This window comes from Crocodylus porosus, unplaced genomic scaffold, assembly GCF_001723895.1.
Source record: "Crocodylus porosus isolate Cpor-Errol unplaced genomic scaffold, CroPor_comp1, whole genome shotgun sequence".
Taxonomy (NCBI): domain Eukaryota; kingdom Metazoa; phylum Chordata; order Crocodylia; family Crocodylidae; genus Crocodylus; species Crocodylus porosus.
In genome coordinates, this window is record NW_017728886.1 from 161,618,570 (window position 1) to 161,633,050 (window position 14,481).

The following is a 14,481-nucleotide window of genomic DNA, read 5'->3' on the forward strand; positions in this document are numbered from 1 at the left end:
AGCCCTGCAGAACCCCACTGCCCATGTCCTTCCAGGTTGAGAAGGACCCATCCACTACCACCGTCTGGGAGCAGCCCTCCAGCCAGTTGGCGACCCATTTGACTGTGTGGGTGTCTACACCACAGCCCCCCAGATCAAGTGTTGTAAAGTCGAAACTGACATCATGAAGTTGAAACAGGGTGTCAATTTATAAACCTTGTAAGCGCAAAATGTTGTAACTTAAGACATTGTAAGTCGAGGATTGCCTGTACTAAAAATCTAACATCCATAACATATTTTTATTTTATTTTTAAAAGATGCTTTTGTCCTGATTTGTATGCATTTGCATTGCGTATATACAGGTGATTGCATAAAAGCTCAAAATGCGGAGCCTGTGGCATGTCCTGTTGCCCCTCGGCACACAACAGGGTTGAGGTGGCTCTGCACTGGACTGCCTTTCTAAACAGCTGCTGGCCCCAGCCCTGTGGTACTGGTGGGGACCCATGTGCAGTCCAGACCCGCCCCGTGCCTGCTGCAGACTCACCTGCTCATGCTGAACAGTTACAGCTCCAGCAACATCAGTGCTGATGAGGCAGACGTGTCCTCAGGGCAGGGGAAAAGTGGCCCCTCCCCCTCAGCGCTGCCCAGTGCTTCCTCTAGCAGCTGTGTGGACCTGCACTGAGCTGCCCTGTGTTGCCCCTGCTGGGCCGGCTGGAGGCAGCAGTGACAGCACAGGGCAGCCCAATGTGGGCTCTGTATGGCTGCTGCAGGAAGCACTGGGCAGCACTTTTCCCCTGCCCTAAGGACACTTCTGCCTTGCTGGAGCTGTTCAGCATAAGCAAGTGAGTCTGCAGCAGGCATGGGCCCAGGTGGGACTGAGGGACTGGCCGCAGGCCATATTTTGCCCACCCCTGAAATAAACTCAGCATCCTCTACACACAGCAGCTTCATAGACTGAGAGGAATCTGCCTGCTGGCCCCTTTAACTTTGGCATGAGGATTTGGACCTAAAAGAATTGGCAAACTCTGCTGATACATGTATAGGAATTAAACACTCTCACACCCACTCCTGGGGTGCTGTTTTAGGAACTACAGGGATGTTCCTATCATAGCTGTGCCCTGACTTACCTCTCCCCAAACTCCACTGGCATAGAGGGAAGAGACTCTTCAAGGGCCATCTGAACAGAACACACATTCACTCTTTGGTGGAGGTTTCAAATCCTAGACTGAGTTCTGCCATTTTTAAATAAGTCTGTGTGCACCAAACTTCTGTTCTGTCATGGGTATAAATCAATTTTGTGTGCCAAACTTCTGTTCAGTTACAGGTATAGACTGGTTTCTGATCACTTATACCAGTAAAAATGTAATGTCTGTACCTGGCCTTAGACTCCAGAATGCTCTCAAACTTTCCTAACACTGCTTACAAGGCTGGTGGGGAATGAAAGGAAACAGAAGTCTCCTTCACACACCAGAATTGGCAATGCTAAGAAATCTGATGTAAAGCAGGTGCCAGCAGCTACCAGTATTTTAAACACCATGCCAGCTAGGTCTGCTCTGAGCAGCAGTAAATGAGAGGGTGGTTAAAGCGCTGAGAACTGGTCTTCATTAGTATTGTTCCAATAGCAGGGTTGCACTACTGGTAGCAAGAACCAACTATTTTAAATCAATAATCTTATTTTAAAGACTCCAAGTGGCCCCAGAATTCAGCACCTCTGTATATCAGACAGAGAGGATACAGAATCATTCTTATACAATAGACAGACATAATAGATCCTGTCTAACCTCTTGCAAGGGCCAGACTCTGATAAAGAATTCATCAGGTATCTGATACTGCACTTGGTCATGTATATTTCATAAAAGTCGGAGGGCTCAGTCTTCAGCTATGGTAAGTTTACTCAGGGAGAAGTGATGGGAGGGAATAGGAGAAAGGTGCTTTTACATATACTTCTACCTCCCTGACCCTGGCCTAGCTGGAGGTGAAATAAACCCAATGTAATTTACAGCAGCTTCAGGGATGCTCCAAATTATTCTGTCTGCAGTCAGGAGCACCATCTAAAGAGTCACCTGTGACAGTTGCTCTTGTGGGGAGATTTTCAAATGTTTTGTGCTGTCAGTTAAGCCCCTAATACATTCAGATAACTTCATAACAAATGTCCCAGCAAAACTCTAAGGGTACAATTTCATTTAATTGGCAAGCAAAGTGCAACCAGCTCTGAGTTACCCGAGTGACAGGTATGAGCAACTCCCACCTCTGGACGTGTGTGTGCCCCCATTATAGGAACAGGTGCAACCTCCAGAGATGCCCAGATGTCTCCTTGTTCCTGTAATGGAATCGCTTAAGCACCCAGATGGGAGGAAATAAAATCACTTGTATGCATTAGTCATGGAACTCAGAAAAGTTGCTAGCTGAATCTCGGTCACGTCCTAGCTGTCCAATATGTTTTGAGCAACACCAGTGATCTGAATATATTTTTTCTACTGCCTAAACAAGTTGATGTTCACAATAGTGTTGCAGCTCTTCTCTTTAATGTAGGGGGACATATTTTTGTGTAGAAAGACCCCCTTGAGCAGTGTATCAGTATTTGAGGAAACAGTACAGCTGAAGAGCAAAGACCATTTCCTCATCAATGCACTTCAGTATTTCACTTAACCTGACTGGAATCCTTTTGTACACTTTGATAAACAAGAAAATTACATGGCTGTATTAAATAGTAAATGTGTTATACATTCAAATAACTTGTAAAAAATCTATATATATAATTTTAAATAATTTAAATAAATTATATAATTTTAAGCAATTAATGCCTCTTATATAACCTCCTGTCCTAACCAGCACCAACTATAAAAAAATGTATTACAGCACAAATCATAGCATTATACATAGTCATTTAATGCATTTCAAATTTGAAACTGATTGAAGTTTAGCAGCAGGGATAAAAAAATCATTGTAATAATGGCCTGCCCTGCATATTTTATGGAAATCAGAGGCATTTATTAACTGCAAGTTCTGTTTATAAGCAAGAAAGTTAATGTGACCATAAAAAAAATATGCAATGTGATTTACTACAAGGGCTGACTCATAAAAATGCAAAATCAAATTAAAAGCAAAACGTAAGAAAAATCTGTGGCTCATTAAATTGAACGGATTGCTGCGAGAGATGGAGTGGACACAAGAGTTTGTATATGTGTCTACAACTCCATTTTCTTTCAAATTAATTCTCCACATTATTGTAGAAGATCCACTGATTAGGAAAAATCATGGTTTGGTGGTTAGTTCTGTCTGTTAGTTCTGTCACCAAAAAGTGATATAATTAAAAATAAATTGGGGGTATAGAAACTCTTTGTAAAAATACTTCTCTTCACCTGCTGCTAGAATCAAGCTTTTAAGGATTTCATTCCTTGTTTCAAAATGTATTTAAGTCCTAATAAAATTTCACACCATTATAGATTGCTGACATTAGACTATCTCAATGTAAACTGCAAAAGGTGCTTCCAGGAAGGCTGACTGTTTATAAAGCAGTCTCCTCTTCTAACAGGCAACGTACTCAAGGAAAGAAAAGGTGTTTTGATTCTGTAAACTAGCTTATCTTACATTTACCTGCTACAAAACAAGACACGCAATATTTGAGGTTTTACCCTTCTCCCACGTACTCTGGACTCTGAGCACATTTATTCTCTCTCTTTTTCTAGATGTCTAATTTATTCCCTTATTTAAGTGACAGGGAACATTAAAGACATTTGTACTTTGCAATGATAAAGTCAGTCCTGTTTAGTCTTAATCCATCTGATTTCTTATCATTTTTAAAATTAATCATTCACGTGGGTCCCTGTTGTACCTTGTGTAAATCGGGTCTAATGGCTAAATCAGCATGAAACATACTGTGCAGCATTACAACTGCTCTCTATTGATTCATATACTGCACTGATCATTGTAATGCTATATTGCCTTCCTGTACTGAATTAGGCAACATAATTAACAAATGGTTTGTTATTTGTGAATGTCATTATGTATGTATATTAAAGAAGGCAAAACTAAAGAAATGCGCCTTGCGTCTGAAGCAGAAGGTGGTAAGGTGAGGGGCACTACTTAGTTCATGGGGAACTATATTCAGTGTCTTACAATTGTGATGATTCACCATTTTGATGTAAAACAATTACAGCACATGAAGGAAACAAGAACATTATCTCCCATACTACTCAAGGAATAATCCCCAAGTCCAGCGATATCCCTGAACACAAATAAAATTGTGATTTCTCGCTCACGAACAACTGACAATAAAAAAGCGTTTTTCTTTACAGCGTTGCTTCTTTCTCTTCAGCAAAGTTTTATATACATGGTTAATATGGCAGTAAAGCAGTCATGTCACTGCCTTAACTACATATTTTTATAAAAATGATCATCTAAATATGATGATAACATGAGCATTTTTAACTCTGAATGCATGGTTAGTATTCTCTCGTTTTTTTATGTTATGGTAAGCTCTTATTCTTTTGGTATTAATGCAGTTCCTTTTCATGTATATTGAATACAAAATGTATTTAGACATAAGAGAAATGTTTATAAAAATATACAATGTAATGACTGTATGTAATATATTCCTACACAGTACTGTCCAGATCTGACTTTTCAACAACTATTGTTTTACCCACCTCTCCATCCCCATAAAATAAAGTTCACTGATGTCTCTGCTAGAAGACATTGCTCACATCTTGAGAAAAAACTGGACACTGTATTCAACAAAACTGACAAGAAATATCTGTCACTAATACAACATGTTTGACTGTACCAGCCTTCTTAAATCTACCAATGAATATAGAGTTTTGAAGCCAGATATACAAGACTGAGTAGTTTCAAATTTATGATCACAGCACAGTGACACCTTATTTTTAATAGCTGCCATCTGCTTTATGATCAATGATAGTAAAAAAAAAATTACACAGCTTGTGGTTTGAAAATTAAACCCAAGTAATTTAAAAGAAAATAATAGTAGGTCAGTGAGAGCCATTAGTGATTTTTAAAAGCAAAGGAAAAACTTAACTATCAAGATGTAGCCTTTCTATAGAGGGGCCCAATATCTTAATATCACTTACAGACAAAAAACCCCCCAGCATACACAGTAGATTGCAGAAAGACACAGGTACTCTAAGGGAAGCTTTACAGATGCATAACTATAGGTTAAGTGTTGTACTTGCAAATTTGGGCACCTATTTTTCATTTGTCCTCCAGAAATCTCCCCTTTTAGCAGTTATTAAATTAATGAGAATTATTAAAAAGGATAAATTACCTTATTTACTCAACTATCACATGAGGATTTTCCTAAAAACCAAACACCCAAAATCTGGATGCATGTCTGAGGCAGGAAATTTCTATTCTGCCCAGAATAGAAGCAGCTTGCTTTGATTCCTGTTCCACAGTGCAACAGAAGTGGCATTAGTATTCAGGCAACTGAGGAAGTTCTCCTTTACACAGGTGTTAAAAATTACAGCTCCTCTTTAATGGTTTTGATGTTCCTCTAATCTAGTTAACCTTTCTTAGGGAAATCTTGAAGTCTGCTAGCTGCTCCTCGTCTCTCTTCTATTTTACAACTCTATAAACTCTTTGGCTCTTTTCAAAATCATAGATCCATACATGGAGACCAGTCTTCAGAAGCAACTAATGTTTCAGCTTTTAGTGAAGCAGAAAAGGAAGAATGAATCAGCTGAAGATTAGGCTCTTTCCCTGCTTTATGTACCCATAACTCTGGAAAAAACGTTTTTTCTTCATTTTGCCCTCCCAAAAAATAAAGAGCACGTTTTATTTTGGGTTGTTTTGTATACAAGAAAATACAGTATATTAAGTGATATACTAAACCAGTGATACTCAATCTCTCCAGCCACAAGGGCTGAATGAGTATTGCAGGGCCAGTCTACAGCCCAAGTTCTGCATAAAGAGTTAGTCTGCAGAACCAGTCTAGCATGGGGTTGGCCCAAAGGTGTAATCCAGTATACTTGCACAACCCTATGCACTAGGCATAATCCACATGCTGGATCTGGCTGCAGTACAACTGCATGCAGTGCAATCATCCAGCCTATGTGGAGCTCCCCACGGGTTCCGAAGTTTGGCAGCAGAAGCATGATGGCAGCTTTAATTGCCACGGCTCTAGAAGCACTCAATGCTGTTACTGCTCCCCTGCCACCAAATTTCTGGACCTAGGGGGAGCCCCACAGGCCAGATGACATGGCTCCAGAAGCCAGATCTGTGGGCTGGAGGCTGAGCAAAGTATGTGATGCAATCTTTGGGTTAGTCTTGAGCCTATATCAATCAGCTCCATCAGGACAGGGTGTCACCACCCACCACCCCATGCTGCCACCTCCCAGGAGCAGGGCCAGGGGGGGCAAAGGAAGCGGTGTCCCACTGAAGGACACAAAGGTGCCGCCCGGCCGGCTGGACACAGGGTGGGGGGGTGATGTGGGGAGAGCTTGCACACAGTGGTCACCACCGCCATCCACCACCCTATGCCATCACCACCATCAACTGCTTTCCCATGGCCAGTTGCATATATGGCTCCACGGGCTGCTGAACCCAGCCAGTTCATGATTGGCTGGGTGAAAACAGAGGCAGAAGGAGGCACCACGCTCGAGCGGAGGCTCTGGCTGGTGCCTGTTCTGTTGAGACCAGCAGTTCCCACCTTCAGCGCATGAGTGCCCAGGATCCCGGCAGGCCAGGGAAGGGGAGAGGAAGGGCCAGGGCCACCACCCTGAGGGAAGTGCCTGCAGCGCAGGGCTAGCCTAGGCCAGGTGTGCATGGGGCCAGGCCCCACCTCCCCGCTCCCCACCCCGCTCCGCATCTGGCTGCCAGTGGTATGTTTCTTTAAAAAGGTTGAAAACTCATGCCCTAGTTCACAACTGGCCATTTTCCAGAATACCTGCGCTTCAGGAATCAACACCGGAGCCATAACTACTGATTATATACATGATATTCCCTTTGTGTGATGTACAGGGTCTTTATTGCCTTCCACAGCCAACAATGCTCCAAACTACCACCATGAATTATAGCTACAGAGGCTGTTATTTACCAAAACCTGATTTGAAATATTGTGGAAAAATAAATGCTCAGCCTTCTAGATGCAGAGTGTAAAAAGTTGCTTATCTGAAAAGTCAATTAACTGGAAGGTTTTATATTAACAAAACCATCAGCCCATGTTTGGTTTGCTCATCTGTGAGATAAGCAACACATGGTTATTTGTTAGTGTTTGAGATTTTACTGTACATTGATTTGTTGTGGCTTTTTAATATTTGCTGTGCGATACAGTAATTATAGTTTTCAGTACTTCATACTGTGGTATTTGATTATCCAAAAAAAAAAAAAAAAAAAATGGATTACTCAAGATGATGACGACAACACTAATTATTCTAGATAATTGACTTTCTATTGTGTTGCCCTACTTTGAAAACTCACTGCTAAGGGTCTAACTGCATACACAGGTATCTAGAACCTATTCTCTACTAGTGCTGACCTTGGAGATTCATAACTGACCTTGGAGATTCAAATGGAAGTAAAAGTACATGGCAATAGGGCTGTGCAATGCTTTATTCGCTGATTTGATTCAGCAGAGATTCGGCCGAATTTGGTGGCCAAATCTCCAAATCCAAATTGAATCAGAAGACCCTTTAATTCCTCTGAATCAAATCAGAACCCTCCAACTTGATTCAGAGAGATTCAATGATTCAGACATAGACACAGCTTTAAATGTTTTTTCTACATACCTGAAGGTACCAGGAGGTTCGTGAACACTGAGATGGTGGAGCAGATGGAGCATCCCACGGGGGTGCAGGAAAATCCCCAGTGCGCTCAGCAGCAGACTGGCAAGTGGACTAGAAGCACTTTTGGTCCACTTCTGGGTCCCCCCTCTGCCCGCTGGCTTGGTAACTGGTGCCTCCTGGGTCTGTGGGAGTACCCAGGGTCCCTCCCACGGCCAAATGCTGAGCCAGGGAGACACGGGGGGCGGGGAAGCAGTGATCCAAGTCTATGAATCAAATCACTGTCCCCAGATTTGAGCCGAATCTGAATTGAATATAGCCCGTTTCACACACCCCTACCTGGCAAGTACTTCTGACTTCCACGTCCACCACCAAGCATGCCGGGGTGCCCCCCATGCTCCTGTGGGATGCTCCACCTGCCCCACCATCTCAGCATTCTTGAGCCACACCTAGTACTTCAAGGTATGTACAAAAAACATTTAAAGCTGTGCCTATAGCCAAATCACTGACTCCCTGAATCAGCAACAAATCTTCAGATTTGGATTTGGCCAAATAGAATCGGGACAGTGATTGGAATCTACAAATAGAATCACTGTCCCCCAATTCAGGCTGAATCCAAATTGAATACAGCCCCTTTCACACATCCCTACCTGGCAAGTACTAAGTATCTAACTTCTGAACTTCCTATACTGCTGTTCAGCTCCTAAAGTCCTGTATGCACAGCAGATGTCAACCAAGAAAACAGCGTTGTAAAACATCTGTTAAAAATGTGACTTGAGAAGATGTCAAATACACTTTTGGCTTCAGTTTAATAATCCCAATTACTGCTGAGGCATAGCAGCAATAATCTAAGGCTCCAAACCTCACTTATATTGCAGAATTACACATTCAATATTGCTTATGTTGTAATATTGGCAACATAATTGGAATCCAATCAGAACATTAGTAGCATGCGCAATAAGTAAGAAAAACTGAAAAACAGCTTTAGCTCACCATATATTTCCTAAACAGTGCTATATTTAAGTTGTATATGAACGAGTTTAAACGTGATAAAATAAATAATTCTTTATCTTGATTTGAAAGGACTGTGTCATGGGTGGATTATTTGTATAGCATACTGGAGAAAAACTGTTTAGGGCTTGTAATGTCACAGTGATGCTGTAGCTATGATGGTGTAGAACATATGCAGTTGGAAGGTAGTGTTAGAGTTTGTTCATTTTGAAAAAAGGCAGAGACAAAAATAATGCATGGCTTAACTTGCAATTTAACTGTGTTGGCAGAGGTTAAGCTTTTAAATATAATATGAACATAATTCTTGATAGATTAAATTCAAGAAATAACCACTTTCAAACAGTTTGGCATTTATGCACTCAAAATAGCGAAGAGTAAATTCCAGATTGTAGCTAAACTCAGGGAGAAAATCCCAGTGTTTCCAAGGAACGTTTCCTTTTCATCTATTTTAATGTGCTCCAATATGTTCACATTACAGTTTAGGGTGAAGTTTACTGGCTTAATAGTAAAATAAACCCTGTGTCAAATTTTGCTGGCTATGGTACATTAACAAGATATCAAAACATTTTATGGATTGCACAGGAGAAACAAATAAAACTGAATGAAGCAGGTGAGTGGAAGAAATTAAAAAAACAGATAAGTTTAATAGTAAATCTATAAGCACGGTCTATTCTTTAGTTATTTTGATTCCTGAACATTTTTATTGCATAGTAAAAACTTTACAATTATATTTAAAAGTTTTAAGTGTTCACCAAAGGGGACTAATTGAATTCTATTTATGCCCAGTATGGGTAATAACAGCACTAATGAGCAGGGATGTCCTTCTGCTACAGATTTCATAGATCATCAAGTCCAGCCCCCTGCCCCAGGGGCAGGAAGTCAGCTAGGGACAAAGGATCCCAGCAAGATAAACATCCAAACATTTCTTGAATGAGTCCAGACTAGGTGCCTGCACCACTTCTGCAAGGAGTCTATTCCAGGTCTTGGGGGGCTCGGACAGTACAGAAATTTTTTCTTATGTCCAGCCTAAAATGGTCTTGGAGGAGTTTATAACTGTTGGTCCTTGTTTTTCCTTGGGGTGTGCTGGCAAACAGATGTTCCCCCAGATCCTGGTGTGCACCCCTTATATACTTATAAGCAGCCACCAGGTCCCCCCTGAGCCTGTGCTTTTCCAGGCTGAAGAGTCCCATGGCTCTCAGCCTCTCTTCATAAGGCCTATTCTCTTGCCCTCTGATCATGCGCGTGGCTCTCCTCTGGACTTTCTCATGCCTCTTGACATCCTTCTTGAATTGTGGAGCCCAGAATTGGATGCAGAACTCCAGCTACGGCCTCACCAAGGCCAAGTACAGTGGGAGGACGACATCCTGAGATTTACTGAAAAAGCATCTATGGATGCAAGCCAGAGTTTTGTTTGCTTTACCAGCTGCGGCATTCCATTGCTGGCTTATGTTCGACCCCCAAGTCCCTTTCAGCAGTGGTGCTAGCGAGCATAGCATTGCCAAGCCTATAAGCATGCCGCGGGTTCCCGCTAACACCCCCCCACCCCCCGGGGTGGAGTACCTTACACTTATCAGTCTTGAATGTCATCAGGTTTGTAACCACCCACTTACTAAGTTTATCCAAGTCAGCCTGGATCACTAGCCTGTCCTCAGGTGTGGACTCTATGCTGCAAAGCTTAGTGTCATCAGTGAACTTAGCCAGTGCACTTCTGACAACAATGTCCACGTAGTTGATAAAGATGTTGAAGAGAACCGGTCCATGGACAGTGCCTTGGGGGTCACCACTGGTCATGGAATGCCATAACGATTCGCTACCATTGACCACTACTCTCTGGGTCTGACCTCAAAGCCAATTTCCCAGCCACCAGACTGGTGTAGCTGAGGCCACAGTTGGCCAATTTTTCCCTGAGGAGGTCACGGGACACCAGATCAAAGGCTTTTTCAGAGTCTAGATATATGATGTCAATCTCTTCTCCCTTGTCCAAGTGATATGTCACCTGGTCATAGAAGGAGATGAGATTGGTCAGGCAGGACTTACCCATAGCTGTCCCTCAGGATGTTGCCATCAGCCAGCTTTTATCCAGAAGGGTCTCTTTGATAATTTTCTCCAGAATCTTACCAGGGATAGAGGTCAAGCTGATTGGCCTATAATTCCCAGGATCTACTTTCCGCCCTTTCTTGAACATGAGTACTACATTTGCCTTCTTCCAGTCTTCAGATACTTCACCCAAGCACCATGAGTTTTGAATATTTTTGCCAATGGTTGGGCTATGACACCTGCCAGCTCCTTGAGTTCTCTATGGTGTAATCTGTTAGGACCAGCTGGCTTGAAGGTGTCCAGCCTCTCAAGGTGATCCTTTACTAGATCAACACCGATGCTGGGTATACACCCTCGCCCTGGCCGTCCCATGTCTTGCCAGGCAGGGCAGTCCCTTTGGACTGATGAAAGACTGTCATGAAGTACCCATTAGGCAGATTGGCCTTTTCCTGGGTATCAGTTACCAGCTGTCCCATTTGGTTCAGCAGGGATCCAATGTTACCCTTGCTTTTTTTTCCCTGACTCCCTACATATCTGAAAAAAGACTTTTTGTTATCCTTGATATGTGAAATCAGATGGAGCTCAGTTGCAGCCTTGGTTTTCCTAATCCACTCCCTACAGGTATGGACTAGTGCTGAGTACTCCTCCTTGGTGGTAATTCGAGCCTTCCATCCTTTGTAAGTCTCTCTTTTGAGATGTAGGAGGTCCTCAAGTTCCCTGCTGAGCCAAGGGGGTTGCTGTGCCCTTTTACTACCCCTCCTCTTAGATGTGATGGCCATTCCTTGTGCTGTCAGGATCGCTCCCTTGAGGAGCAATCACTCCTCTTGGACTCTTCTTCCTGTTGAGTCATGGTCCCTTAGGGCCTCGACAGTGAGCCTCCTGAGCTTGTCAAAGTCAGCTTTCCTGAAGTTGAGGACTTCTGTATTGCTGACCGACTTGCCAGCTTTGCAATGGATAGTAAAAGTAATCAGCTCATGGTCACTATCACCCAGCTTTCCATCAATTCTTAGGTCACTATGTCATCCCCTTTAGCCAGTACCAGGTCCAGCAGTGCTTTACCTCTTGTCGGCCCATAGACTTCTTGAGTCAGGTAGAGCTTGTCCATGCACATGAGGAAGCTTGGCGACCAATCGGATTTGGCCGAGTGCTCTTCCCATCAGATGTGCAGGTACTTAAAGTCTCCCATGACAACCATGCCTCAGCCAGTTCCCTGGTGAATTCCTGGTCCAGCGGTCTGTAGGAGACTCCTACCTTGATGCCCCCTGAGCCACATTCCTCATGTATTTTAACCCAGAGAGACTCCTGTCATCCCTTTGGGTGCCAATGTCAATTTTCAGGGGTGTGAAATATTGCAGTCTCACAACTTAGGGTCTCCTGACATCTTTGATGCATTCTGCAAATGCAGATGGTGCTGCTAAAAATATATGTATATTGCCCAAGGTAACTAAATATACTTTGGAATTTTCTATTTTAATTATAGATAATCCTGCAAGCGCTGTCAAATACCAGTGCGTGTTAAATAATGTTTTTTCTTCTTTTTTTTCTTTTTTTTTTTTGTCTCTAGGAAAATTATAGCAGTTGCAAAAATGGGAACTTGGCTCTAAACTATGCCATTCCTTTCTGAATTGTGAATTCTTCACACATCCATATCCAATCATTCTCAGTTATGTGTGGTCTTCATAGTTTAGTTAGGCATGTTTAATTGCCAACATAACTAAGCAGAGGCTTTTTAAAAAATAAATATTTTAAAATGGAACTAAATGCAAAAAAAATCTAATACATTAATGGAGCATTGAACTTGCATCTTTAAATAAATGACAAGATTTGCAACCATTTCTTCAGTGATTTAAACTTAATTCATCTACAGACGGTTTTTAACTCAACTATATTGTATATGTAGTGTATTTTAGCATATACATTTTATGGTGAACAGAAATTTATTTAAATTATACGCTTAATCAGAAAAGCAAGAATAGGAGACACTATGTAGATACGATACGCCTGAGTTAACAGTGCTTCTGGAACCAGAGCTTTTATATGCCTTGACTTATGTTTTATTTCAAGTATACTAGGCCCATAATATTTGCATTTAATATACTAGCATACATACATACTCATGTATACTCTAAAAAGTCTCTGTGAAAGACGTAACCACAAACAATTCACATGTATAAGGATGACATATTTTCCTAAATTTAACAGGTTTCATTCCAAGAGTAGAGTTTATACATTACATCCTATAAAAGATAAACTGTTTCTTCCAAACTGACTAATAATGGTGCAGAGACTAGCATATAGGTGAAAATTGCCATTAAATCTTCAATAGTACCAAATGAACGTACTATACTTTCTAGGTGGTTTGTATGATAATGTACACATTTAGAATAAAGATTAATATCTAAAAACACAGTATATAAAGCTCCTGAGCCTCCAAGTTCCTAAGTACGCACATAACTTTAAGCATGTGATTATTTTCATTGAAAACAGAGGCCACGAACAGACTTCTGTTTCTACTGGGAGATTCACTGTTCTCCTGGTAGAAACCAAAAAAAGTGTGCAGACATTCAAGCTTTCTCTCCTGGAGCAAAAATGGCAGTTCTGGGGGGAAAAAATAACCCTACTACAAAGTAGAATTGACTCCTGGGAGTTTTTCCCAGGAGACTAAATGCCTGCACACTTTACCCTGGCTTTACTCTTCCTGGGGCCTAGTTCCAGAGCAGGCTGGGAGACAGCTTTTCCTGTCTCTTCTGTAGGCTGGGAGAAGAGGATAGGAACAGCTGCCAGCTAATCCCTACCCATTTCTCACTCCAGAGTTCCCAGTGTCAGAATCAGACCAGGGCTTTGCCATGCTGCTCGAGTCCCCTGGGAATGTGAGGACTGAAGCAACCTATGTTTTCCCTAGCTCAGAATTAACCCCATCTTGGGAAAGCACAAGGAGTAGGAGAGAAGGGTGAATACAGATTGAATGTCTGTACTGCTCCCTCTCCTGGAATCATTTCCAGGAGTGGAATTTTTTTACCATTAGAATGCAACAGGGCCAAAGTAAGCATGTATATGGATGAAGAACTGGGACTATTTAGAACAACTTTTAAGCATACACAATTACCATTAAGCAAGCATGGGGCTGACATCTTCACACACAAAACCTACATTGATTTCCTTAAATCGAACCAGAAAATTATTTAGCTAAGTCCATCCACCTCCCTTGAGTGGACATTCCTAAATTAGTTTAAGGCAATATTTATGCCACTTTCCTACTGAGCCCAGTACTATCATGGAAAAATGAGCTTCACCCACTGACTCCCATCTTACATGAAGCCAAGCTCAGCAATTAGGCAGACAAGATGGATACTGAGCATATGCCCCCACGCTCCTCTTAGGTCACTTTGGTCAGTCTTGGAAAAGTGAAGGAATGAGCCTGAAACAGAGGCCAGATAGCCTAGGAGAATGGGAGCTCTGTGGAAATTTATATCACTATCTTCCACCACTGTGTCATCCAATTCTTCTAGTACACGTAAATGAGAATTTGAGTCAGTATATTTGGAAGTTCAACTCAGGACAAAATCCTATATCCTATCACCACCAGACTCGGTGGTGACAGCTTTATTTGCACCATGGCTGAAAGGGACCTACGGGTAATGATTGTCCATCACATGAATATGAGCCATCAGTGAGATGCAGTGGCCAGCAGGGCAAAAAAAAAAAAAAAAAAAAA

The 14,481-nt window shown here is 42.0% G+C and overlaps 1 protein-coding gene across 4 annotated transcripts in view; it reads right to left on the minus strand.

Moving 5' to 3' along the window:
• The window catches only part of DCDC2 (doublecortin domain containing 2), an 89,306-nt gene that overhangs the window by 24,195 nt on the left and 50,630 nt on the right, over window positions 1-14,481 (minus strand). For 2 of the 4 annotated variants that reach the window (XM_019544196.1, XM_019544204.1), the window contains one exon: window positions 4,629-4,706. The exons of the other annotated variants lie outside the window; for them this stretch is intronic. In XM_019544196.1, coding sequence (XP_019399741.1) covers window positions 4,629-4,706 — 78 coding nt within the window. The remainder of the gene's footprint in view (window positions 1-4,628; window positions 4,707-14,481) is intronic. 4 annotated transcript variants of the gene reach the window in all.